At 44.5% G+C, this 26199-nt stretch overlaps 4 protein-coding genes across 9 annotated transcripts; 1 reads left to right on the forward strand and 3 right to left on the reverse strand.

Moving 5' to 3' along the window:
* Positions 1-1724: 1724 nt before the first annotated feature.
* On the reverse strand, positions 1725-4033 carry LOC113039223 (THAP domain-containing protein 10-like). Its single transcript, XM_026197110.1, has 4 exons — positions 3130-4033; positions 2512-2653; positions 2116-2335; positions 1725-1893 (listed from the first exon to the last, which is right to left on the reverse strand). The coding sequence occupies exons 1-4, from the start codon at positions 3478-3480 to the stop codon at positions 1863-1865; spliced, it is 744 nt and encodes a 247-aa protein (XP_026052895.1). The 5' UTR covers positions 3481-4033; the 3' UTR covers positions 1725-1862.
* Positions 4034-4233: 200 nt separating this feature from the next.
* znf830 (zinc finger protein 830) lies at positions 4234-6268 on the forward strand. Its single transcript, XM_026197101.1, has 2 exons — positions 4234-4660; positions 5182-6268. The coding sequence occupies exons 1-2, from the start codon at positions 4294-4296 to the stop codon at positions 5796-5798; spliced, it is 984 nt and encodes a 327-aa protein (XP_026052886.1). The 5' UTR covers positions 4234-4293; the 3' UTR covers positions 5799-6268.
* A 410-nt stretch (positions 6269-6678) lies between these two features.
* Positions 6679-12337, reverse strand: efcab14 (EF-hand calcium binding domain 14). The gene is made up of 10 exons (XM_026197075.1): positions 11860-12337; positions 11088-11233; positions 10679-10824; positions 10483-10581; positions 10290-10391; positions 10102-10146; positions 9378-9533; positions 9233-9293; positions 9051-9146; positions 6679-7773 (listed from the first exon to the last, which is right to left on the reverse strand). Exons 1-10 carry the CDS (start codon positions 12057-12059, stop codon positions 7682-7684), a joined length of 1143 nt encoding a protein of 380 aa, XP_026052860.1. The 5' UTR covers positions 12060-12337; the 3' UTR covers positions 6679-7681.
* Positions 12338-16297: 3960 nt separating this feature from the next.
* Positions 16298-24398, reverse strand: LOC113039091 (SUN domain-containing ossification factor). Of its 6 annotated transcripts, XM_026196996.1 has the most exons (24): positions 23926-24398; positions 23257-23332; positions 23033-23163; positions 22478-22570; positions 22272-22374; positions 21969-22062; positions 21780-21901; positions 21628-21695; positions 21291-21398; positions 20935-21040; positions 20755-20775; positions 20383-20438; positions 20190-20272; positions 20028-20093; positions 19880-19954; positions 19715-19796; positions 18130-19119; positions 17951-18038; positions 17745-17849; positions 17416-17549; positions 17246-17328; positions 17065-17117; positions 16598-16960; positions 16298-16473 (listed from the first exon to the last, which is right to left on the reverse strand). In XM_026196996.1, the coding sequence occupies exons 1-23, from the start codon at positions 23973-23975 to the stop codon at positions 16607-16609; spliced, it is 3141 nt and encodes a 1046-aa protein (XP_026052781.1). In that variant the 5' UTR covers positions 23976-24398; the 3' UTR covers positions 16298-16473; positions 16598-16606. The 6 variants fall into 6 exon arrangements, with proteins under 6 accessions (XP_026052781.1, XP_026052802.1, XP_026052797.1 ...); XM_026197017.1 differs by having other exon boundaries at positions 16298-16957; positions 17077-17117; XM_026197012.1 differs by having other exon boundaries at positions 16298-16960; positions 17077-17117.
* Between the last annotated feature and the right edge of the window lie 1801 nt (positions 24399-26199).

Below are 26199 nucleotides of genomic sequence, written 5' to 3' on the forward strand. Positions count from 1 at the left end.
AGCCTACAATTGTCAATTTGTATATTGTCATTCACTATCTACTTATTTGTATTTTTTATTCTTTTATTATGTGTTTTATGTTCTGTCGCTGTCATTCTGTTGTACTGCAGAGCTTCTATCACGAAAACAAATTCCTTGTATGTGTAAACATACCTGGCAATAAAGCTCTGATTCTGATTCTGATTCTTTTCTGGCAATTCTCTCCACAACAGAAAAGACATCCTGTGTTCCATTAAAATACTTTAAAGGCTATGGTGCAGGTTAAACACTACTTTCGATTAATGGGTACGTAAAGCAGTCAAGATATGTATATAAAGTTAGAAATGTCTCCAAAATGGTGTTAAAGTCCAGTTTTTGTAGTTTTTGGTTAGTAACGGTTATTTTTTACGCAATTCGGCGATGACGTCACATGAGGTAGACGTGCTGGAAGGTAGCCCCAGCCTTGCAGCTCAGCAGCTACTAGAACTAGTTCTACCACTCAGTGACTATGGCGTCTAACTGGGATGAGGAAGAGGTGGAAAGACCCACAGTTAACATTTATGATGGCCCACAGCCATATAATTTCGAACCGTTTAGACGTGACAGGGCGAATGAGGAAATACCGAGAGCCGATGGCAATCAAAGACAAATAAATGCATGGTCAGAGGAGAATGACTGGAGAGTTGGTGAAGTGTCCTGGTGAGTTGCTACCATTTAGAAACGCAGCAATGACCGCTGGAGCTAGTAGTCTGTGAACAGCAGTGCATACAATAACAACTTTTTTTTTTACTGTCAGTGAATAGCACCGAATAAAAGTCAACGTTTTCTTTATATCTAGTGACAGTGATTAGCTATGGGCTAGCTTGACAGTCCCACCTGTGAACCCCTACTGTTAATTTCTAAGCTTTTACCACCTCCTCCGGTGAAAATGTTGTTTGCAAACGTAGCCGACGCCGACGGCTGGTCATGTCTTCAGTGTGATTATTGTTGATAGTGCCAACTAGTTTTCCTCGTGATTAATTGTCATTGACACCGTCAGGCTTACCGGTAGAGGGAGTGAGTAGTATGCGTCTGTGTCGCTGTGTTTGGCAGGTGTCTGTGTGGGCGGTGTCGTCCCATGGAAACTGGTGGAGAGCTTGTGTTGTAGGGAGGTGAGAGCGTTTTGGTCGCTGGTCGAGGACCTCACCCCGCGGCCAGCAGATGTAACGTGCCTAACGCAGCATCCTGGATTTGAGGCATGCTGCCTGAATCCGTTTGTGCTACACATAGCATACTCACACTTCAGGCAGGATCATGGTCCCCTTCAAGCCAGCACACACGAGTATGTTCATGGTTTGTTTACTTTACCAATCTTTTTACACTGAGTCTTTTGAACAACAGCTATAGGTGACAGGAGATGTGTTGCATACACAATAAACATGCATAAGAGACAGGCTTAAAATGACGTTTCCAACCTACTTACAGTTTTAAACTTAAGAATCTTTCCTACTTATCCCTAGGCAATACCGGTACACTGCGTACAGGCAGGCTATACGCTGGGCTTATGGAGTTTTAGGCAGGAGTATAAGGAAGCCTCTACCCTCTTGTGTGGTTTCAACCATCAGACAAAAATTTCAAAGTGGTGACCAGACCTATCAGGGCTTTCAATGGCCTCGTTTGGATGAAAATTAATAAAAATAATTGCTTATTCTGTTGTGATCCCCCAATTGCCCTTAAAATGTTATAAAGCACACAGAACACATGAATTTTGATAAGAAAACACAGTTTATTGGCATTGCTTTTAACGGTTACTGAACATTTACTGAACAAGGACGAAGATTACTGACCTGAAACATTTGCACAGTTTCTTTTGTTTCTCTCACACACACACACGCAAAAGCACATCAAGCAGACACACAGTGAGCCCAGACAACACTGCACACAGAGGTTGACAAGGCACAGGTAAAATGATTGGTAAATTATTTTGAATTACATACAACAAATTTCATGCAAATAACATGCAAATAACAGGCAGAGGAGCAGACATGCGGCATGCAGGACCCCTTGAATGGGGTACAGCGACAATTATTGCCACTTACAAAGATGGAAATAAAATGAGCATTCAAAATGGTCTATGTCGGTTTTAAATTATCTCACTTGTGGTGGGGGTCACAAGCGTAAGGTGGCTCCTCATCAAACAAGTCCTCCTCATGCATCGGCTCTTCGGGCACCCACGATAAGTCACTAACGACAGAGGCATTATCATCATCTTCATCATCTGTCCGTTCAGGACTAGCGAGGGGAGTGGAGGTTTGTGGGCTGAAAGACGTCTGTGTACCCACGCTGACCATCTTGGGCTTCAGGTTAACCTGCACAGCTGTGGAGAGGCAGTAAACATACCCAAACATGTGACAATCATAGCAAATCTAAGCGGCTATGTTTTGGTGTAGGCTATGTATTAATTTAATCAATGTGTATGGAAATGTACTGCTTGCATAGATACTGGCAATGATTTAGACAGAATATCTACCACTTAAAATACCCAAGACTTACCGCGAGACCATCGGGGGGGCTTCAAATAACACTGTGTCACAGCGTCAGAAGTGGAGGAGGGCAAGGGCTGATCGCCAGTATCGACACTCTCCACAGTGTCTACACTGTCCACGGTCTCCTGCTGTGAGGTATCTGTCATCATCTTGCCAAAACAAATATAATAAGTGGTTATAAATGTCTAGAGTACATGTGGTGCATAAACTCTATGAGGTAACGTTAGTGAATTTACTGAGAGGTAACTAAACTTTGAAGTGAAAAGTGGATAAACTGTTTCTGATATTTCAGAGGTGGGTAAACTGTGTTTACTTGCGTTTAGCCTCCACTACACGGTCACGGTCAAATATATGTGAAAGAGAACCGTAGCAGTCTAACACAAAACGCAAACACACTATTGTGAAAGCCCATTGCCGATGACGATTCCCGATGTCCATATTATGGACATTTACTTCAGGGCAATTTTGTTTTGGCTCATATTCGTGAATAACGAAATATGCTCTTCTAATGTCAGAATGATCACGCTTGTAGTGGAGGCTGTGTCAAAGGGAACACGGTATGCAAAATACAAACAGAGCTAGCTAAAACGCAGCTTGTAAACATTAATGTTAGCATGATGCTTACCGTGGCAATATATCGCTTGCAGCAGACGGTGTCTCTCGACCTCGGGACAGGACAAGCAGAGAGGTTTGCATTCACAGACGGCACGGCGGTAGGAATTAACTTAGCCATCCTCATACTTTTTAAAGAAAGTGCGACCATCTTGGCATCCCCTGAGTGGTAATCCTCCTCCTTGAAATGCGCGCTGCATATTCTCGAGTAGGCGGTGACAGAGCTAGCTGAAAAATCTGCCCGCCTAATCTTGACAAATTGCACCCAGTTTCGGAAGATCCCTTTGTCCTTGGGGAAACAATGGACCCTATGTCCAGTTTTGCTGGAGTTCTTGCACCCGCCACAAACACAGTAATAAACCATGTTGTCTATTTATTCTCTACTCTTTCTCTAAGCTATCTGTTATGCTATGCTATCTCTGACTATATATTTATGCTATGATATCTATCTATTTATCTATCAATCTATCGATCTCTTTCACTAGCTACTACTCTCACTACTCGTCTCACTCTCTCAATGGTATTAAGGCGGGCTTTCGTTTGTCGTCCAAAAGCGAGTACCTCATGTGACGTCATGCAATGCATTGTGGGAGAAACAAGATTCATTGCTAACCTGTAGCTAACCGCTAAGATATCACCTACTTTTCCTTATTATATTTCTTTTTTGTAATACCCTACAACATCAAATACAATGGATAACTGTTTAAATGTTTATTACGAACTAGAAAATTACCAGAAAAGAAAAAAAAAAAAACCTGCAACATAGCCTTTAATAGAGTGCCATATTTGATTCAAATGGAAAGGTTGACGTAGCCCATAATGGCCCCCACATGTGTGACCAAATGTATGTTGAAAGTCATGTTGTTTTTCCCATAAATTATTTTAAATTCAATGACAATTATTTAAGAGTCTGTTCTGACAACAAAATGCTTCTAGTCTTCATCTTACCCTGCAGTAAGTAGTAAGTAAACACTAGTAGAAAACAAATTTAAGAAATATAGGTTTATTGGTTTTATTTGATCAAAGGGTTTTTTCGTTGGTGTTGCTCCACGCTCCAGATCAGTGGGTGGCGGTAACGCACTGGGAAGCTGTTTGCTAACCGCCGATAAAAACAAGAGAGGAAGACGCGACGCGACGCCTACATCACGTCATTTACCCGCGACGAGTCTGCGAAGAGATGGCTTCGGTTCAGAAGGGGAAGAAGGTGGTCAATCAAGAGGATTTGCGGCGGTTTATGAAGGAGAAGAAACTGTCGAGCGAGCGACAGAAACGCGTTGAATCGCCGCACGCAAAATACAACAGTGTGGGTCAGCTGAGCTGCGCGCTGTGCAACGCGCCGGTGAGGAGCGCGCTCCTGTGGCAGACACACGTCCTCGGGAAACAGCACAAAGATAAAGTGAACCAGCTGAAGAACAGAGACAGCGCTGGAGCCCCGGCAGCGTCTTCATCAGCAGCATCATCATCCTCAGCGCTGAAGAGGCCCGCGCCGGACCCCGCGTCCACATCCGGGAAACGCGCGAAGCTTCCTCTCACCGGAGGCGCAGGTAAGACTCGAACCCTTAGCCTCTCAGTCATGAGATCTATACAGAATCATTACGTGTTCGGGTTGAATAGATCTTGGTATCAAGTAACGTTAGATTATTTAGAATCATCCAAAGGTTCAGGCCTGAAAAATCTTAAATCACTGCATAAGTCATAAACATTATAAACTCTGAGATGATTCAGAGAAACCAGCCTGATGAAGTTCTCATGCTGTTCTTCAGCAAACATCCCAGCACTGAGCACTAAGTGAACAGCACACACACACACACTGATTGATATATATATCTATATATATATATATATATATATAGATATAGATATATATATATATATATAGTAATCTGAGTATAATATGCATCACATGACTAAACATGGTCAGCGTTTAACTCACAGTGATCATGTGGAGCGTCTCTCAGTGTTGATAAAGGACAGTGTTGAGATGGGGTCAGAGGTCAGGGGTCTTCTGAACCATACTAGTGCGAGTCTATCTATCTTCTGAGTGAAGTGTGTGTGATGCGAACAGGTGCCGCAGGAGGACCGGTCTCATCTTCAAGTCAGTCTGTGGGTCTGGGGCTCCTCGCTGGACTCTACGGTGATGATGATGATGAAGAAGATGTTCCAGCCGCTGCTCTCCCGGTGGACTTCTTCGACAGCAGCGTGGGCTCGGGCCCGCCGGCCGTGTCTCACTCCGGCTCAGTGTCTAAACCGGAGGACGCTGAGGAGAGCGCGGCGGAGAGGAAGGAGCCTGCGGCCGAGGCCCTGCCCGAGGGCTTCTTCGACGACCCGGTGCGTGATGCTAAAGTGCGTAACGTGGACACGCCGCGGGACCAGATGGACAAGGAGTGGGAGGAGTTCCAGAAGGAGATGCGGCAGGTGAACAGTGCGTCTGACGCCATCGTGGCCGAGGATGATGAGGAGGGACGTCTGGAGCGGCAGATCGACGAGATCGATGAGCAGATCGAGTGCTTCCGGCGCGTGGAGCTGCTGCGCTCCAGACAGGAAGTGAAGAGCGCGGCGGCGCGAGAGAGACGCCAGAGAGCTGAGGCGGAGGAAGAGGAGGATAATGATGATGAGGAGGATGAGGAAGAGCTGATGCAGGTGCTGACGCAGGACTGGAGGGCCAAAGGTGCTCTCGCTTAACTCTGATGACAAACACCTGCACTCTTCCTCCCATAGTTCCTGTTTTGTTTGCTGTCATTTCTGTACAGAGATTTATTAAATCAGAATGCATTGTGAAGTTTTTATAAAGCACATGCAGTTTGTCTGTAGTTCTGAGGATTATTTGCTCCGTCTCATATTCCTCCGTTGTTCTCCGTAATCATCAATGATCTACAGCTGCAGTTAGAGTCCAGTTATTCACATCTCATCACGTTCATGTGTAGAATACACCGCTCCGACACCAGGACACTATTATACAAACAGAACAGAAAATGTGTATATTTTATATATGCAGTTATTTTTTATTCATTTGACAGCCGTAATATACACACTTTGCATCAAGAATTAGGGTGTGTAAACTTTTGAACCAAGTGATGTGTGTATTTGTCAGAGGCTTTCACAATGTACTGTCCTTCAGAAGACTTAATAAAATGCCTTCTCAATTCCCAGAAGATATAAAGATCAATGTCTGACTAAACCAGACGTAGACGGTGATCAGTGTTAGGAGGAGAACGAGCGGCAGAACTGCTTTCTGAACATCCACGCAGAAGAACAACAAACACTTGATTAAACCATTGTTTTTATTATACCAGTGAATATTAACCCTTTTCTCTTGAGATATACACTATGTTCTAATGAATACTTTTATTTATATCCAGAAACGATAAATGTTTTATTAAAAACTATACTATACGATCTAGCTGAACTACAGGGAAAATATTCAAACATTAATAACCATGTGATTTCAACAAGGCAAGACAAGGTGCAGGAATCTGTTGATCACTGTATATGAAGGGTTAATATGCTCTTGTGTTCCTTCTCCTCTGCAATGCTTAAATACAGGACAAGAAACAAGCAGAAATATATCTACACAGACTTTAATAAATGAGCTTTTATTCATGTTACATTAAAGAGAACATGCAAAACAAGTAGATTTGCCCTGATCACACATCTTCCTAGTTTCATACACACAAGTGTCCAGTTCAATATGTACAGTGTTTATCTGGTTTCAGGAAGTGACAGTAAAGTTTGAGACACCATGATTTCCTTCACACCCTCGCTCGACCCAGAAATAGATATATATACACAGTCCATCCTCATGATCATCTACAGGCCACAGTTACCCTCAAACATCACCTGAAATTAAAAACTAAATCTGATAAAAGAGAGGTGCACTGCATTATATTCTCGTATTTACTAAAAGCAGAATGGATCACATTATTGCTAGATCTGACAGTTATGTAGTTCAGCACGGTCTTATTTTCCCTCGGTTCATACACACTTCACAATCATTCTTGAGACAGATAAATATTTAAATATGTAAGAGTGAATCTCGTGAGATCAGGTCACGCTTCAAGAATCATGGGAAGCCTAATAAGTCATGAGAGACGTCAGTAGATGCCAAATAAACACATTGAGCTGCTCAGTTTCTTGTGAATTTAATGCATCCAGATTTATGATTCTGATGGGTTTGTGTTTGTAGTTTCTATTTTAACAGGTGAGTCTCGTGACAGTAATATAACAGTTCACTGTATTCTGTAGAACAGATTAATCTAAATCAGTACGAGAAACACGAGCACGGTTGATTTGTGTCATTACAGTAATGAGATTCAGGCTAAAACTGCATTAAAACAAGGTCACGATTCACAGCATCTCAGACGGGCTTCATTTCCTTCAGGTAAGACACACTTCCTCTGATTCAGGGCCTGTTCTGACGGGAGAGATTCACTCTTACCTGAGATGAAGCGTCTGATCATTAAACAGCGGAGCGCTGCTGTGATTGTGTGTTAGTCCGGCGGGTTACGGCTCTTGGTCAGACTGAGCTGATTCGTGACGGTGAGGTCAGTCTGTAAACCGCCAGTGAATCAGTGACCGAGACGCTGTTCCTCAGGACTGACCCCCAGCGAGGCCCGGTCCGGATCGGAGCCCAACTCCTTCAGCAGACGCTGCTCCTCATCTGAGCACAAGACCAGAAGCATTCAGACGCGAGGGAACAGAGCTAGAGGATCATTAACCTCACGTGCACAGGAACTGAATCTATATATCTAAATATAATATAGGTTATCTATAATACTATAGATATTCAGTATATGACCTAAAGTAACTAGTAACTAACTGCTTGAGTAGTTTGTTTATCTGATACACATTTACTCTTACTCAAGTAACTATCCAGACTAGTACTATTACTTGAGTAAATATTTCTATGAGTACTTTAACCCTAACTCGAGTACAGTTTTTGGGTTCTATACCCCCCTCTGGCTGTAAGATGATTTACGGTTAGTCGTGTTGGGAATCCAGTCATGTATTAGCATGTTATTATCAGAAACAGACTCCGCTATCACACTGAATGTATTTATTATCAGGTTATATATTTGTTTCGTTATAATGACACGCACTAAACCCCACTGTGTGTCATCTCAGCCCCAAAACTGTGTACGATCGGGACAGTGCTGCTTCCTCAAGAAAGTTTTATCATTCTCACCTGTTTGAAGTCTTGTGAGTTTAAATATTAATTTTAAGTCATAAGTGCAAGACATCTCATTGCAGTACTCACACGCTGTGCTAACGTTAGATGGTTTCTGTGAACACAACTGAAGCGCACAAACAGAGCCGTCTCAGATCTCTGAGATACATGCATTTCTGTTAACATGTTGATCAAAAAGAGCAAAAGAAGAATAATTCACTGCTCTTAAGTAAGCTCGGGATATTTGTGTATATGTTGATGTTAAAAAGAAATCTGGATATGAATACAGTAATGGGGTGGGGGGGGGGCATGCCTGAAAAGGTTGATAAGCCCTGATCTAACCGACTGACAGCAGTGATGTGAGCTAATGATTCAATCACTCATCACGACAGTGACTCATCGCCACCTACTGGCTTTTTAGTTTCATTTTTAAGATATTTTTTATTTAAAAAATCATTTTAGTATTCAATAACAAAAACATGAATTAACATTTATTATCATTAGTTATGCAATGCTGAATCAAAATATTTTGTTTCTAAAATATGTCTATTCAAAGCTTTTTTTTTTTTTAGTTTGGGCTTATTTCTCAGCCGAAACCGACGTGTGATTAATTAGTTGGATTAATTGGCACATCATGTAATTAATTTGATTCAAACTTTTAATTGCTTGACATCTAGTGTTTATATTTTGTGCACGTCACGTCACAGCTTCAGGAGACTCCTGTGAACAAGAAACGGATGACACTAATAATCATCAGGGAGTTCACACACCTCTCTCAGACTCGGCCTCGGTGCTGCGGGAGGACATCGGTCCTCGTCTGTAACGTCTGCGGGACAGAAACCTGGGCCGGCGAGCGGCCGAGGAACCTGGAGACCAGAGGAAACACACACATCACTCATCCAAACCTTCCTAAGTCAGGGTAAGCTCTGGAGATCGTGGAGCGCACACACACCAGCTCCAGCGGCGTCTGCAGCGGTCTGGAGAGTCTGGAGCGGACGGACGGACGGAGGAGGCTGTGGGAGGTGAACAGAGGTCAGAGGTCAGTTACCAGAGGAACAGCTGCTGAAGGAAGCTCTGTGAGACGCTCGTGATCTCACCGTCTCCTCGGAGGAGCTCTGGTCCAGCGCTGACACCCATCTGCTCAGGTTGGACAGCACAAACCTCACGCTCTGGATCTGCTCACTCGACCACGACTGATGGAGCAGCAGAGAGCTGTTCATCTCCTTCACGTCCTCCTGAAGATGCTGCAGGTCCTGTCCCATCAGCATCACACAAAACACCAATCACTCAGACTCCAGCTTCAGAAACACATGACCTCAGGATGAAGCTCAGAGCATGTTGTGTGTGAAGACCGTGTGCACTAACGCTTCATGTAAACATCGGATGTGCATTGCGCTGCTGCTTATCTATTACAGAAGAGCAGTATTAACTTGTGGACTCTTCAGAGACGCTCAGTGAGGTGTGTGTTCTCTCTACACAAGAGATGTTTCAGAATTGATCAGCTTTCTTATTTTGAAGACGTACATTAGATCATAAAATAGTGCTCTGTTTGATCACACTGATCCGTGTCCTTCATCAATCTGTGAACGTGTGTAAAGTGATCAGATCAGGTACAGATGTCTTTAGTGAGGAACACAAAGGTGGCAAAAATTTATATCACATAATTCGATAATAATTTTGTCTGATAACATCTAGAACACACTGATGTGTGTTTGTGTTTGTGAGGACAGAGCGTTCTCCTCAAGCTGCTAAATCAGACAGATTTGGGTTAAACGCGCTGGAGACTGATGATCACTAGAGGAGTGTTACTCGTGTGTTTACCTGCTTCAGCGTCACACAGCTGCTGTTCACGGGTTTCTCTTCATTCTTCAGAAATCAGGAGAAAGTCATTATAAATGAGCCTCACAGAGACACACATCAACACAATCACTCTTCACACTGATATGAAGCACATCTCAACGATATAAAGCTACTAACAAACAATACAATACGGTTTATTAGAAACATACGGCCTTCAGCTGATCTTCTCTCCTTCTCTCTTCCACGACTGACTGAATCATGGAGACATCGTGCTGGACGCTGGTGACGGTGCTGCCGATGGAGGCCACGCTCTACACACACACACACACACACAGAGAGAGAGAGAGTGAGGGAGAGAGAGAGAGAGAGAGAGACACACATACAGTAAACACACACACACACCTTCTGCAGCTCCTCTATCGTCCGGGGAAGTGCGATCAGATCAGAAGCAGATTTGATGTTGGTCTTCAGATGATTGACAGCTGAATCCAGAGCACTGAGCTGCAGAGACATGAACAGCATCACACACACATCTTCAGATGAAAGCATGCAACTATTCTCAGTGTGTTTCCACAGCAAACTACAGTGAGAAGTGTACCTTCAGACTGATCTCGCTCAGGTTGGACCAGAGTTTGACCAGGCCTCGGTCTCCGCTCTCCAGCTCGTCCAGCTTCATCTGTTTGTTCTTCAGGTCCTCGCTGAGCTTCAGGATCTCGTGTGATGAGAGCTTCTGACTGCTCTCCACTGTCAAACACCAACCACACCATCATCATCATCATCATCAACACACTCTCGTCTGAGCACTCGATCAACAGGCTCAACATGACACGCTTAACACATCTGTGGTGTGACATAATAAAAACAGCAGAATTCAGGCTGGTGAAAGTGTCTCTAACTGATGAAGAGCTGGAGGATTATTATGAAGACTGTGTAATAATGTGTCTGCTGAATCGTTAGAATCACTGAGTAAATCAGGCTGATCTCAGTGTGCTCAGACGTGGACGTACTGATGTGGATCTTCTCCTTCATGGAGTCCAGGTCCTCTTTGAGGGCGATCTGCATCCAGATGAGTCCAGCGCAGGCCGTGACACACGCCGCCAGAACCACGAACACACACAGCGGGTAACAGAGCGAGCAGCAGCGCAGCGGACTCCTGCAGAACACAACACACACACACACACACACACCACATCACTCATATTCCCTCAGATTCATCCGTCACAATACTGTAACTGAAGATACGCTCGGCTGCATCACATGATCACAATCGCTTGTTACTATTGGCTAGAAGATGACTGTAAGGATCTCATTTTCTTTGCAGATGTTTTGAGTTCATAATGTAATTCAAATCAAATCAATGTTCTGCGTCCAGTGTTTTGTGTATGTAGCGTGTAAAGAACACTTTGGGTCAGTCCTGCTTTAGCTGCTGTTAACCACCTGCCAGCTGTACATTACTGTTTATTATTTCATGCCTGAGAACTCGATCTCTCACTGATCAGAACTGACCTCAGCTCATTCCTCACACTTTCAGTGTTTATAACTCCTGAAATACTAAAAGAGATCGTGTGTGTGTGTGTGTGTGTGTGTGAGTATGAGGAGGATGAACTGAATCTGTGACAGACCTCATCGGAGGAAACATCAGCTAGTGTTTAATCCGTCCTTCCCTGATGAATCTGTTCATGAGACGGTCTAGCACTCTCTGTGTGTGGTTCTGTGGTTCTGTTGTTCTGTGTGTGTGTGTGTGTGTGTGTGTGTGTGTGTGGTTCTGCGGTCTCTCACCGGGTGAACAGGCCGCTCGGGCCGCTGAAGCTCCGCTCCTCGGAGCCGGACTCGGGCTCGGTACCGGAAGCGGAACCGGACTCGGGCGGCTCGGTCCGCAGCAGGCGGTGTCCGCTGCTCTTGCTCTTCCTCCGGCCGTCGCTCAGGCCGATTAGGGCGTCCAGCTCCTTCCTCTTCTTCATCTTCTTCTGCGGGCTCATCGTCAGTGTGAAGCGGCGCTCCGTGTCAACACGGCACCCATGACATTAAACCTTTAGTTAAGATTTAGTTCCTCTAAACTCTTCCTGTCGCGTCTGAATCTGTCGTCATGGCGCAAATATTTACATTACACATATATTATCGGTAAAGAGTCAGATATATCTTCAGCATGAACATCCGGTGTTGACAGGAAGAGCTGCTCATTGGAGGAACACAGGAGAGCATAGATGTCCACAGCTAGATGCCTCGGTCACAGGTCCGCGTCCGCCATCTTGCAACAGTCAACGTCAACATTCACGTGACGTCATAATAATAAATTAACATTCGAAGACGCTGTAAAAAACCGCCGGGAAACGGGCAACATGATAACTCTTCCCAGGAATGCGAGATAAGGAAGGAACCATAGATATGTCATTTAAGGATTGTGGCATTTTTGAATATTCATTGTTTATTATGGTGAATGACGTAAATATTGCGGATGGCTTACGTTAATGAGGAATCTACGTATATAACCATCTACGCCTATGGACAGGAGGGCGTGTCGTTGTGCGGGTGACGCCATCGGCCTCTATCCGCCTCTCCAAAAACATTAATGATGATCACAGTGTTGTTCCTTTACATTCGAGTGAATAACACCTCGGACTGTATTTACTCATCTAAACATAGATATGAGATCATTGGCAGAAAGCAGTTAACGCTCTGACAGTATGTGTTTAGAGGAGAGTCTGATTCATCATTACTGGCTTCTGTGCTTCATGTTTCTGTCACTGAGGTGGACTGATCTATTTGTTTACATATAACGAGCTTATTCAGAAGAGATCCAGCTGTGACCGCTCGGTGCTGCTGTTAACACTTGTGGGTTGTTCAAATTCACTACCCTTCCATGATGTTCGGGGATGAAAACATCCACTAAATTAAAATGCAGATAATTCTTATTTGCATAATAAGGGGGGAGGGGGGGGGGGGCTATTTTCAATATAAAAAGTAATTGTGACTGGATACTTTTTTTTTTTTTTTTTTATCACAGTCTTGGGCATGTCAACAATTAGTAACTACATTGCCTTTGATGCATTGTTAGTTTTTGTGCAGCATTAGATTTTAATGTTTTTTTTTTCATACACACACACACACACACACACAATATAATATGCTGTTATACTCCATATAGCTCCATATACAGTACAGACCATAAGTTTGGACACACTTCTCATTCAAAGAGTTTTTATTTTCATGACTATGAAGATTGTAGAGTCTCACTGAAGGCATCAAGGGCTATTTGACCAAGAAGGAGAGTGATGATGACCTGGCCTCCACAGTCACCGGACCTGAACCCAATCGAGATGGTTTAGGGGTGAGCTGGACCGCAGACAGAAGGCAAAAGGGCCAACAAGTGCTAAGCATCTCTCGGGGAACTCCTTCAAGACTGTTGAAGACCATTTCAGGTGACTACCTCTTGAAGCTCATCAAGAGAATGCCAAGAATGAGCAAAGCAGTAATCAAAGCTAAAGGTGGCTACTTTGAAGAACCTACAATATGACATATTTTCAGTTGTTTCACACTTTTTTGTTATGTATATAATTCCACATATAATTCCACATGTGTTAATTCATAGTTTTGATGCCTTCAATGTGAATCTACAATTTTCAGTCATGAAAATAAAGAAAACTCTTTGAATGAGAAGTGTGTCCAAACTTATGGTCTGTACTGTATATGGAGCTATATGGGGTATAACAGCATATTATATTGTGTGTGTGTGTGTGTGTGTGTGTGAGAGAGAGAGAGGGACCTTTGCGCACTTTCCTTGATCTATTTAAGAAAAGCAAATAGATTTTTCAAAACACATCTCTTCCATCTTTGTTTGACCCTCTAACTTTAACACTCACTATTCTAGATCTATTCTTAAAAAAAAAACTACCAACTACCTTTCTAATCTTTTTGTATTCTATTTTGTTTTAATTCATTATGAAATTGTGTGTGTGTGTGTGTAAAGACCTCTAACGCTAGCTTGCTCTATTATTTTTTTATTCTATCTGTTTTCTTTTTTTATTAAGTTGGCTTGACTGAAGTCCTATTTAAACTTAATATTCTTCTTCTTCTTCTTATTCTTCTGACCAAAAATTTTGCAACTGCTACTCCTCCTAGAGCTTTAACTCTACAGACTCCAAACTCAGCCCATCTATCTGACTATTTCTATCTATCTATCTATCTATCTATCTATCTATCTATCTATCTATCTATCTATCTATCTATCTATCCTAACAACATGCTAATCATGCTAAAATCATGCTAGCAACATGCTAGTCGCATGCTAGTCATGCTAGAAACATGCTAGCAACATGATAATCATGCTAGAAAAATGCTAGCAACATGCTAGTCGCATGCTAATCTTGCTAGAAACATGCTAGCAACATGCTAATCATACTAAAATCATGCTAGCAACATGCTAGTCGCATGCTAGTCATGTAAGAAACATGCTAGCAACATGCTAATCATGCTAGAAAAATGTTAGCAACATGGTAGTCACATGCTAATCATGCTAGAAACATGCTAGCAACATGCTAATCATGCTAAAATCATGCTAGCAACATGCTAGTCACATGTTAATCATGTTAGAAACATGCTAGCGACATGCTAGCTACATGCTAATAATGCTAGAGACATGCTAACGACATGCTAGCATCATGTTAATCATGCTACAAAACATGCTAGCAACATGCTAGTCATGGTAACAACATGCTAGTAACTTGCTTATCATGCTAGAAACATGCTAGCAACATGGTAGCAGCATGCTATGCTAGCGACATGCTAGTAACATGCTAATTATGCTAGTCACATGCTAATCATGCTAGAAACATGCTAGCGACATGCTAGTCATGGTAACAACATGCTAGTAACTTGCTAATCATGCTAGAAACATGCTAGCAACATGGTAGCAGCATGCTATGCTAGCGACATGCTAGTAACATGCTAATTATGCTAGCAAAATGGCATTCATGCTAGAAACATGCTAGCAACATGCTTATAAGACAATAAAAGACAAGCATTTCACACATAGGCCGTCCGTACTTCCACCATCAAAAGGGAGCATGTGCATAAACACTTTTTTTATTGGTTACTCCATGTAGTTCTGAGAGCTGAGGTGCACATTTTGTTTTGTTCAGATACATCAAGATAAGTGCCAAAAGGTCTCTCTTTCCCTCTCTCACAAATACACACACGCACAAACACAAACACTTCTGGACTCTTGCGATGGCATAATGCGTCGTCCCTCTGGCAGGCATTTCCATGTTGGTAGAAAACCACACTTTACCGTGTCTCCCAATCCAGCTGTGGACCAATGGTTAGAGACCTGCACTTCACTGCTGTGTGTGTGTGTGTGTGTGTGTGTGTGTGCACTTGGATGGGTTAAATGCAGAGCACTAATTCAGAGTATGGGCTACCATACTTAGCAAATGTCATGACTTTCACTTTTCACTTTCAATCAAGAATGCATGATTATATGCAGGGGAGCTGCACAAGATCCCAGGCCCTATGCATAGGCAGTCCCCCAATGTCCCAACTACATAAGGGTTAACAAGAACTAACACAGGAGACACCGACTTTAGTTTCATAGAAAATCTCTGAAGATCACTGAGCATCAGCAACACAACTCAAATATCTGTTATCCACAAACACGAGTTAACTAACCCTTACTCTTCACAAACAAGAAGAAACTAACCCAAACACGAGTAACCCAACCCAAACCCTCCACAAACACGAGTAAACTAATTATATTTGTATTGTTGCATTTTGTAACGTTTTATTGTGTGTGGTAGAGGGTTGTATGTTGTCCTATTGTCTGTTTTTTTTTTTACCTTTAGCCTGTGATCAAAGTTTTCGGAGATGAAACGCACAGAAGGAAGAGGACACATTAGTTGGGTGTTCGAGTGCTTCAGGACAGCCTCGATCCTCAGATCTGCAGCTCTCTCTCCAGAGCAGGTCGAGTCTCTGGGACTTAGCTTTCTTAGACTGAATGATTATTTAGGCTTCATTCAGCCAAATTATCCTGGACCTTTGCTTTAATGCAACAATATATTTGTGTTTTGTGATATAAAAATATTATATTACATGTGACCTATTGTTTACTGTGATATAAATGTGATTTTATGTGTATGATAATATCATATTCTGTCCATTACACTGCAAGTCAAATAGGTTTGAATTGAGTCAGAAAACACTATAAATAACAAAATCAAAGAAACACTGATTATTTATGCTTTATTTATGATTGTCTGAAAATTTGTAGCACATAATTAAAAAAATACAAAGCAATCGCAACTGCACAAGCCTCAGTGCTGAACAGGTTTGACTGGTCTGTGCAGGATCAGTGTCCAGTGTGTTCACTCTCCAGTGTAACGCAATCACTTCACTTCAGTCCTCAGTGTCTCAGAGTCGCCGTGGTTCAGTCCTCAGTGTCTCAGAGTCGCTTCACTTCAGTCCTCAGTGTCTCAGGGTCGCCGTGGTTCAGTCCTCAGTGTCTCAGGGTCGCCGTGGTTCAGTCCTCAGCGTGTCAGAGGCGGTGGTGTGTGGGTCCTGGCCCCGGCGGTGGGCCGCTGCGCTGCGGACGCTGATGGTGATGTTGGGAGCGTCTGGAGCTGTGCTGATGCTGGGATCTACTCTGCGTCCAGTGTTTCGGAGCCGGTAACACCTCACACAGACGAGCACATGTGGAGATTCCACAGAACAGAGTGTCATCGGCCTGCGAGGAGCCTTCAGAGCTGCCGTCGGACATCACATCCCTGCCGTCCGGACCAGGGCCCGTCTCCAAACCCAGAGGACCGATGGTGGTCTGGGGAATCCTGTCAGCGAGCGATGGAGCGGCCAGCATCTCTAGGCCTGTGCTGAGCTTCACGTTGTGCTTCTTCTGAAAGAAACAGAATCTGACTGTAAAGATGTTGCACTTTTCCAGGTTTATTACACCTAAAAACCAAAGTATACAACAATGCATCCATGAAACACCTGTCGTACTTTTCTACTAACTTGAAAATCTTCCCACTGCTTCAGGCTGTTTTCTCCTGAGCCTGAAATAAAGAGCAACAACAGCCAGAGTTTTACATCCCAGGCAAGAACAACGCGTGTCTGATCTCTAAGCAGCACATGATCTGAGGAGGTTAGATCCCATCACTATCTGAATCCATCATGAACTCACCGTCAGGCGTCTGCAGGGACGAGAGAGACGGCGGATCAGAGGCTCTGCGTCTCAGCAGCACATGTTCATCATCAGACGGATCTCTGGAAACACAACATCATCATCATCACATGCTCTTTCAGCCACACATCACACACACAGCTGCTATACTGAAGCGGTCATCTCCTGACCTGTCCGGACCGCAGGATCTCTGTGAATCGACCGCAGGACTCTCTGATATCTGACGGTAGCTCACACAGATCAGCAGCCCCAGAAGAACACAGAGAAGCAGACACAGCAGGATGTAGCTCTGCCTGTCCGACACCTGCAGAACACAGCATCAGCATCACGCGCGTCTCATTCATTCAGTTTCTGAACAGAGCTGCACAGTCTCTCAGCAGCCAATGTGTTATCAGCTGAGAGCTGGGAATATTCAGTTAGGGAAGTGCTCTGATATTGTCAGAGTCTGTGATTGCTGCTGCTGGTGTGATGATGATCATGATGATGATGAAGTGATCACCTGGTGCTGCAGATGACTCACGCTGACCGACAGACGGAGGACGAGCTGTGTCATGTTCTCCAGCTGAGCCTGCAGAGCCTGGATGGAGTCCGTCTGTCTCTGATCCTGAAACCACAACACCAGCACAGACACACTGACCTCATCATGTCTAAACACTCTCAACACGAGGAACTAACGAGTCAGTCCTGACTCTAGACATCTCTGACCTGCTCCTCGGCCATTCTGGAGGTGTTCTGAAGCTTGAGGATGGTTTTGTTAAAGGCTTTCTGCATCTCCTCCACCTGCTTTCTGTATCTGGACCCATGAAACACAAGCAGATTCACTAAAAAGTGTAAATGAGCCAAACCTCATGTCCCAGGAACAGTACACCTCACCCCAGACGCACCTCTGGCTCAGCTGCTCCAGGTAGCGTCCGCTGAGAGACATGTTCATCTCCAGCACTTTGATGCGATTGTTGAGCCTCATGAAAACAGACTCTTTCTGACTGGAGCCGTGTGCCGGCGCGTCGCTGGAGTTCTGCGCTTCCATGTAGATCTGCTCAATATGAGCGCTGCTCTCATCATAGAAGTGTTCCTTGCTTTTGGAGCCTGCTGACCGGTCTGAATCACCGCTGACCGCTGGTTCATCCACAAGAGCGGACACGGGAGAGAGCGGAGACTCGTCTGCTGTGTTCACGGAGACAGCAGGAGTTGAGATCTCATCTTCAAGGCTGTGTTGCTGTGACGAGACAGATGCCTGATCTCTGTGTGCAGCAGACGTGGTCAGGACGTCCGAGAGCGTCTGAGGAACGGGCTTCTGGCTGGACTCTCTCACACCATCAGTGCTCTGCTGAGGAGCCGTACGGCACTCGGAGGCGGACGGACACATCAGCTCGATGGGCTGCGTCGCTCTGGAGGACAGAGAGTCAGCTGACACCAGCCTGAGCAGATCTGAGGTCAGACTGGGAGCGAGCTCCTCTGTGTCCAGCAGGACTCGGGTGTGGAGGACAGGACTGGTCAGCTGCTCGGAGTCTGTGGGTGTAGACGGGGTCACGACGGCTGGAGCAGCGTGAGATCGTGAGTTCAGCTTCCTCTTCTGGATGAAGTCTGGAGAGGAGCAGCGCTGCAGAAGGTGCTCCTGGAGCCGGTCTCTGTGTGATCCAGAGGACACTGTGTTTACATTCAGCTGATCTGCTTCAGACACGTCTGGGGTTCTCCCAGAGGACCGATCCGGTTCCTCCTCCGCGTCGGGCAGCAGTGTGACGATCTGCTCTTCTTCAGACCTGGGGTGTGTGTATGAGTGCTCGGCGTCAGTGAGGGACGGGGTGTGTGTCGCTTCAGTAATGCTGGAGGTTTCTGTGACCCTGACCACATCAAGCGGATCATCGGTCACCGGCCTGAACGGAGAACACAGTGTTAGCGGTGCGACATGTACAGGTCAATCCTGCAGCGCCGGACGTCCAGAGACACGCCGGGCTCCGAGGATCAGCTGCTGCTGCTGTGTATTAACATCATGTGAAGTTATATTCACTAGGCTCCAATATTTACACTCTCCAAATGCAAAATACAAGGTAAAACTAGAATTCAAACGACTGGTTTATGACTGCAAGCACCGAGTTCATCCTCCAGTGTCTGCTTGTATATTATAGTAGTGTAATGTTGTTAGTATTGAAGTGTTCTAGGATGATATTTGTGATAAGATTGTAAGGTGACCTTGAGCGGCGAAAGGTGGCTATAAATAAAATGTTAATTTTTTTTTATTATTATAATTATTATTATTATACTGTTGGCAACTTTACTGATTCAAATAAAAATAAAAACACAATGGCAAACATTAATCAGCACTCGCTCTGTCTGAATGGCTTTCCTGTAGAAAGATTCCCAGAATGAACCACTACAGGAAAACATGAAAGGTGCCACTTCAGAGACAAATACTGAAAATAACATCACTAAATGTGATGCAAAGCATGATTCCCTGTCTGGTGAACTCACAGATCCTTCCTGAAGCCGGAGTGGATCGATCCAGCTGGGAAAACCTCTTCTGTGGTGTTTATCTCTTCAGTGGAAGAGCTTCCTGAGAAACAGAAACACACTCCTGATCAACAGATGATCTGGTGGCATGAGGAGGACGTGAGGTGAGGTGAGGTGAGGTCAGACCTGCTCCTGCGGTGGTCTCCGGGGGGGCACCCAGCACACTGGCAGCGATGTGGTTCACCATCGTGAGAAGAGCATCTGAAAGAACAGGACATCATCAGTCCTCAGGATCTCACACACTAACACAGCTGTGACCGACGAGCTCACTGACCTCTGGCAGATCCGATCAGGTTTTTGGAGGATTTCTCATCTACTGGCATGAAACCAGGAGGCTGATCTAAACATCCAGACAGAGAGATGACACTGTTGATGCATCTCTGACACCACCTCCAGACTCAGACACACAGCAGACTCCTGCAGACGGTGAGCTTACCGTTATCATGCTCATCTTGAATGTGCGTCTGTCTGTCTGATGAGTTCATCTCATACTCCTCCATCATACTAGTGCCAAAAACCCTTCAGAAACACAAACATGAGCGTTCACACCCATCACTATTACTCTCAATCACACAGTCACTCAATATCTGAGAGCTGCAGTCTGTTCAGAGCAGAGGGTTTAATCAGACCTGATCAGACTGAGAGGACAGAAATGCTCCGAGCCGAAGTGTGACAGCAGCTCCACCTGTGAACCAGACAAGACCTCGATTATTCTGTCTAACAGAGCAGCAGCTCAGACCACACACACACACACACATCTGAACATCAGCTTCAGTCGTCACGATCAGCATCTGAAGCACAACCAGGCTGAGCATGTTCACACGTCACAATCTGAACTACAGGAACCGAGCACCTACACAATCTGGATCTACTGCTATGAACCATGGGATGGCATTACAGTCTTTTGAGAACAGTGCTTTCAAATGTGTCAAATCAAGCGTGTTCTAATACCAGACCACTCAAAGCATTCATCCACGCAGAGTAAAGAGAGAAGGGCTAACCTTAATGTACTTGGTGAATATCTGATGCATCGGGGAAGAGAAGAGGAGAGAGAGAGAGAGAGAGAGAGAGAGCTGAGACAAGGAGCACGGACTCCACAGACCTCGCACACACACCTCGCACACAGACCTCACACACAGACCTCACACACACACTTCATAGTCTCAGTCCGGCTCACTCACCTTGATGTATTTGGCAAACAGATGCTCATCCAGAGGAAAGCTCTGCACCATCCGTTCATCTCGTGCATGAAACGTCCCAAGCTTCACCCACTTTTTGTTTGGATATCTGAGTACAAACAAGTACATCACACACAAACTAACAGATGTGCTGCGTCTACAACAGGCCTGGCATGATTATTAAATAACGATTAGAAAACCGATAAGATTTAACTCAAAACACAGATAAAAAAAATAGTAATCTACAAAAATGGCATTACAAAACTATATATATATATATATAAACTATAAAATTCAAAGATAAAAAAAAAATTTGATAGATAACGAAGCAGTGTGTAATAGAGGCTGAAAGAGCTGACCGGTCACTGATGGAGACCAGGAAGTCTTTAGGGTTTGAGGAAAAGATCTCAAAGTTGGCGATGTCCAGCTGCTTGACCTGAATGGGCTGACAGAGCTCCACGATGAACCTGCACAAACACAGTGAAGAGACGATGAAGACCACAGACCTCCTCATCACTGTCTCTGTTACAGGAGCATGAGGAACAACACACGTCCTGCTGCTGTCTGTCTCAGACTTTGAGTGATTTCACATCGCAAACAGACACAAGATCATCTTCAGAAAACAATCATAGCAACATAAAACAGTTATCACACAGAACAGTTTCTCTTGCTGTTAAAACTGTCTGGTCAGCTCACCAGATCTTGTTATTGCAGGGGTTCAGCATGTACATGTCCATGTTCTCCATCAGAATAGCTGAAGTGCTCTGGAAAACAGAAATAAAGCCAGATTCATCATGCTTTCAGAGGATTCTCTTATTGACCGGATTCAGACAGACAGGCAGATGAACCTTGGCCTCGGGGTTGGAGGACAGGATCTTGGCTCCACACTCCACGGAGGCGTAGTTGGTGAAGGTCTGCTGGAGCTTCTTCCCGGCAGCAGGAAGGCCGTTAGAAAGGTGTGTGATCTGACCTGATGGACAGAAACCAGATGAGCGAGAGCAGGACGGCACTAAAGCCCTGGTCAGAACACAACTCACTCTTCTCGTTCTCCACCTCCAGCATGATCTTGGTCCACTCGTCGAAGGTGGGGATCTCCTGCTCTCTGCAGGGCACCGACGGGTCACTGGAGTCCTGCACAGGTCAGGACACAGATTCAGATCAGGGCGGTCATCCCACAGAGATTATATCTGATGAAACCATGTAGACTAGAAGGAAATACGCTGACTTTTGCTTAAATTTCCATCTGTTTTTAAGATTCATTTTGCAGGTCTTTCACTGACAACAAGGACGGCTGAAATAATGCACATAAATCTACTGCTGAGTCTCACAGGAAACACCACCTGATCTTTCAGGATGTGGGAAGCGCTGGTCCTGTTCCTGGTCTGGTCTTTAGAGGGTTTTCTCGTCTCACGGACGCTGACGTTCTCCTGAACCACTGGAAAACTTTCATGATGAAAGCATCAAAAGAACAGTCACGTTTACACTCGTCTCATGCAGTGATCAGGTGTTCTCAGGTGTGTTGAACTGAAGAGTGTGTCTTCATTACCTGCTGAGTTGAGGCCCGTAGCGCACGGTTTCTGCAGCGTCGCATGCAGCTGCACACGCATCTGTGACGCCGCAGTCTGGAGCTGCACAATCCCTGAACACACACACACATACACAAGTGTGTTCATCCCATAGGTGTAATGGTTTTCATACTGTACAAACTGTATATTCCATCGCCCTTCACCAACCCTACACCTAACCCTAACCCTCACAGGAAACTTTGTGCATTTTTACTGGTCAGCCCATCTCACACGCACACACACACACACACACACACACGCACACGTCAGGCCATCACACACACAAATCTAATTAACCCAATCCCAGCCGCAGAGCCAGTGTAACCAGTCTGACGTGTGTGTGTCATCAGTGGCTGTGGAGATACGAGCGGTGAACTTTCTCTGTGATGATCCTAACATCTGCTGTAATATCACTGCTGTCTCCACAGCACACTTTACTGAAGAAATATAAAACTCTTGTCACAAGCACGAGTCTCCATGTACAGTAACCTGTCAATACTAATACACAGCACTGAGGAGTCTGAATGAACTCTGACCGGCAGGAGACGCACTCGGACGGACCGCACACATGAGGGGCAGAAGATACTGGAACGATGTCTGTGATCCGTGAGGAAGACTCCACATCACTGATGAAGATGTTCTGCTCATCGCTGCCATCAATCACTGGCTGTTAACAAAACCACACACAGACACCTAATAAACATGAGGAGAATCCAGCAGCTGTCATGAAGAACATTATAACAGCACACGTGTGTCTGACCTGGTGACTGACCGCTCGTGTGGTCAGTGTGTGTGTGTGTGTCTGCTCTGAACAATGGCCATGCTGAAGAGGAAACCTGCACAGAGAAGCACACACATCCACAGAGACACTGGATGAAGCAGCTTTATATTCATCATCTCAACAGTCTTACAGTACAGGGCCTAAAACAGACTATATCTCCTGAAGCAAAGTACAGTGAATGTACATTAGTGTTTCTCTTTATATCAATAAAACACAAAAGCTGTTAATAATAGGGATTTCTGATTAAATATGCTGGTGTCTATAATGTTAAAATTACTTGATATTGAGAAACCCAACCCTTATTCACAGACACGATATTAAACTAAAGTTTAGTGCTTCCTGTTACTCGTGTCTGTGAATCCAAAGTTCATCAAACACAGATACACGAGTGTCTCTCTCTCTCTCACACACACACACACACACACACGATTTAAACCACGCACTGAATGGCTCCCATAATCATCTACTATAGCGTTTAAAGTGTGTCATGGTATTATTCAAAGTACTTTTCGAAAGAGCCACTCTGTTAGTTGACGTATTACATAAACACAGCATATAAACACACCACAGCTCAGAGAGAAAAGAAACATAACTCTACTGATGATCATAAACATTCTTAATAAACCTGATCAGATGATATACACGCACCAGCAGCAGAGTCCCGACACTGAACACAGCAGCAGCAGCGGACTCTTCATCCTCCTGCGGCCGAGAGGAGCATCGTTCCGCCGGTGTGTGTGTCTCAAACTGACCCGGAGTGACCCGAACCGACGACACGACGGACTTTACACCCGACCGCGCAGCTGCATTTCACACACAAACTGTTCGTCTTCTGTGAGGCGTCAATAAACTACACATCACAATATTTTAGTGTCTGAAACACAAATGAAGAGCCGCCTCAGTCTCTGTTAATGATTAAATGTCGTGATTAATCATCTTCAGCGGCGCTGAGAAAAATAACAAACATCACGTGACCACGCAGTCAATGCGCTGTGCGGGAAATATTCCAGAGCTAAACAATGATAATAACACTCTAGAAAACAGAGTCCAGACCCTAGAGAACTGGAGAAATATTACTTAGTATTACTTATTACGCTCTTCCTGTTTTTCCTGTTCTCTTCCGGTTATTGGTGTAACGACGTCACCGGCTCTCCCGCCATCTGCTGTTAGCGTCTGTATTAGCATAAAATTAGTGCCTATTAACATTTATGAATTATGTACCATATTTTAGTATCATCATCACCATTACCAAAACATATTTTTTCTTTGAATTGCAATTTAACAAATTCCAAATATCACTTAAAAAATCTGAAGAAGACTTACGATTGCCACACTACAGTATACAATATTGAGTGTCATTGATACTACAATAACATCTAGTGATTTCTTTATGATTTTTTTTAACCTTTATTTTTACAGGCAAGTCATGAAGTACAGGTTCTTATTACAGTGACAAGTGGAATAACCACTCAGGGAAAGGGAAGTAGCCGCTAAAATAAATACAGAACATTAGAAATACATACAGGTTAGTATTTACATAATAAATGCTTCACTTCATATAATTAGTGAAGCAACTGCATATGTCCGTAAACAAGTATGATACACTAGTTTTGAAGGATGAAATTGGAATTAGTTTAACTAGTTTGAGAATGTTTTGCAGAGCATTCCAATCACGAGTGGCAGACCAAACGCAGAATTAGTTTTGGGAATGATTAGTTGAAGATGAAGTGAGGACCGGGTGTTATATGTGACGGGCTTTGGCTGCAGCAGGAGACCTAGAGGTGAGTGGCCGAGAAGTGTCTTGTAAATGAAGGTGAACCAGTGAATTTAACGGCGATTGTGAAGGGAGGGCCAGTTAACAGATGAATATAGAGCACAGTGGTGTGTATTGATTGAAGGGTGCATTTGTGGCAAACCTGATAGCAGAATGATAAAGAGCATCAAGTTTTGAAAGAGTGGATTTGCAAGCAACTCTGTAATATATAGTGTCTCCATAGTCTAACATGGGTAGAATTGTCATGGTTCTGCCTTCATGTCCTGACTTTTCTCTAGTCTTGAGGCAGGATCATGACCGACCATGGGCCATGTGCTTGTGTTGTCTCGTTCCCTTGCCCCGCCCCCCTTGTTATCCTGGTCTTGTCGTGATTGCCTTATCTGTGCCACCTGTTGTTTCTTAATTAGTTCCCCTATTTAGATCCCCTAGTGTGCTCTGTCTTTTGTCGGTTCATTGTCTCCTTATATGTGTTACTACTTGTCAGCCTCGTGAGAGAGTGTATCCTTGTCACCCCTTTGAGAAGTCTTTGTATATCCGTGAGTGTTTATTTGTAGTTAGTGTTCTAGTGTTTTGAGTCTTTGTTTATCTTGTCAGCCCAGTCCTGTTTAGTTATTTAGTCTTTACCCTAGTCATTGTTTTCTCCCTCTTGGGTTTTGTTTTCCCCTTTTTGTACAATAAATCCTGTGTTGGCACTTCCTGTCTGCATCTGAGTTCATCCCAACCTCTCCACATAACAGAATGAACCGACCAAACCAGAACTCAGCAGACAGGATGTCCTCCACTCCACAACCCCAATTGGAGTTCCGCCAGCAATGCTGGATGTCGTCCCCCACCGACAAGAAGAGGGTTGCCCTCCCATACTCGCCTGAGGGCGAGTGGATCCTTTGCAATTATGCCCGGCTGAGGGAGAAGTTCTCCCAGGAGGAGCCGCAGAGGTCCCCACCACCTACCCAGCTGCCAGTGATCCCGGAGGGTCGTCTCCTGGCAGTTACCACACTGGGGGAACAGGCAGATCCCTCCCAGAGTCCTGAGGCGTCTCCCACACCCATCAGTCTCCCCAAGAAGCGAGGGAGATGGTTCTCGTGGGAGTCTGCTTCAGAGGCCTCAGCGACGGAGTCAGCCCTGCCAGAGACCGAACTCCCCCAACC

Source organism: Carassius auratus, chromosome 2 (assembly GCF_003368295.1).
Source record: "Carassius auratus strain Wakin chromosome 2, ASM336829v1, whole genome shotgun sequence".
Lineage (NCBI taxonomy): Eukaryota > Metazoa > Chordata > Actinopteri > Cypriniformes > Cyprinidae > Carassius > Carassius auratus.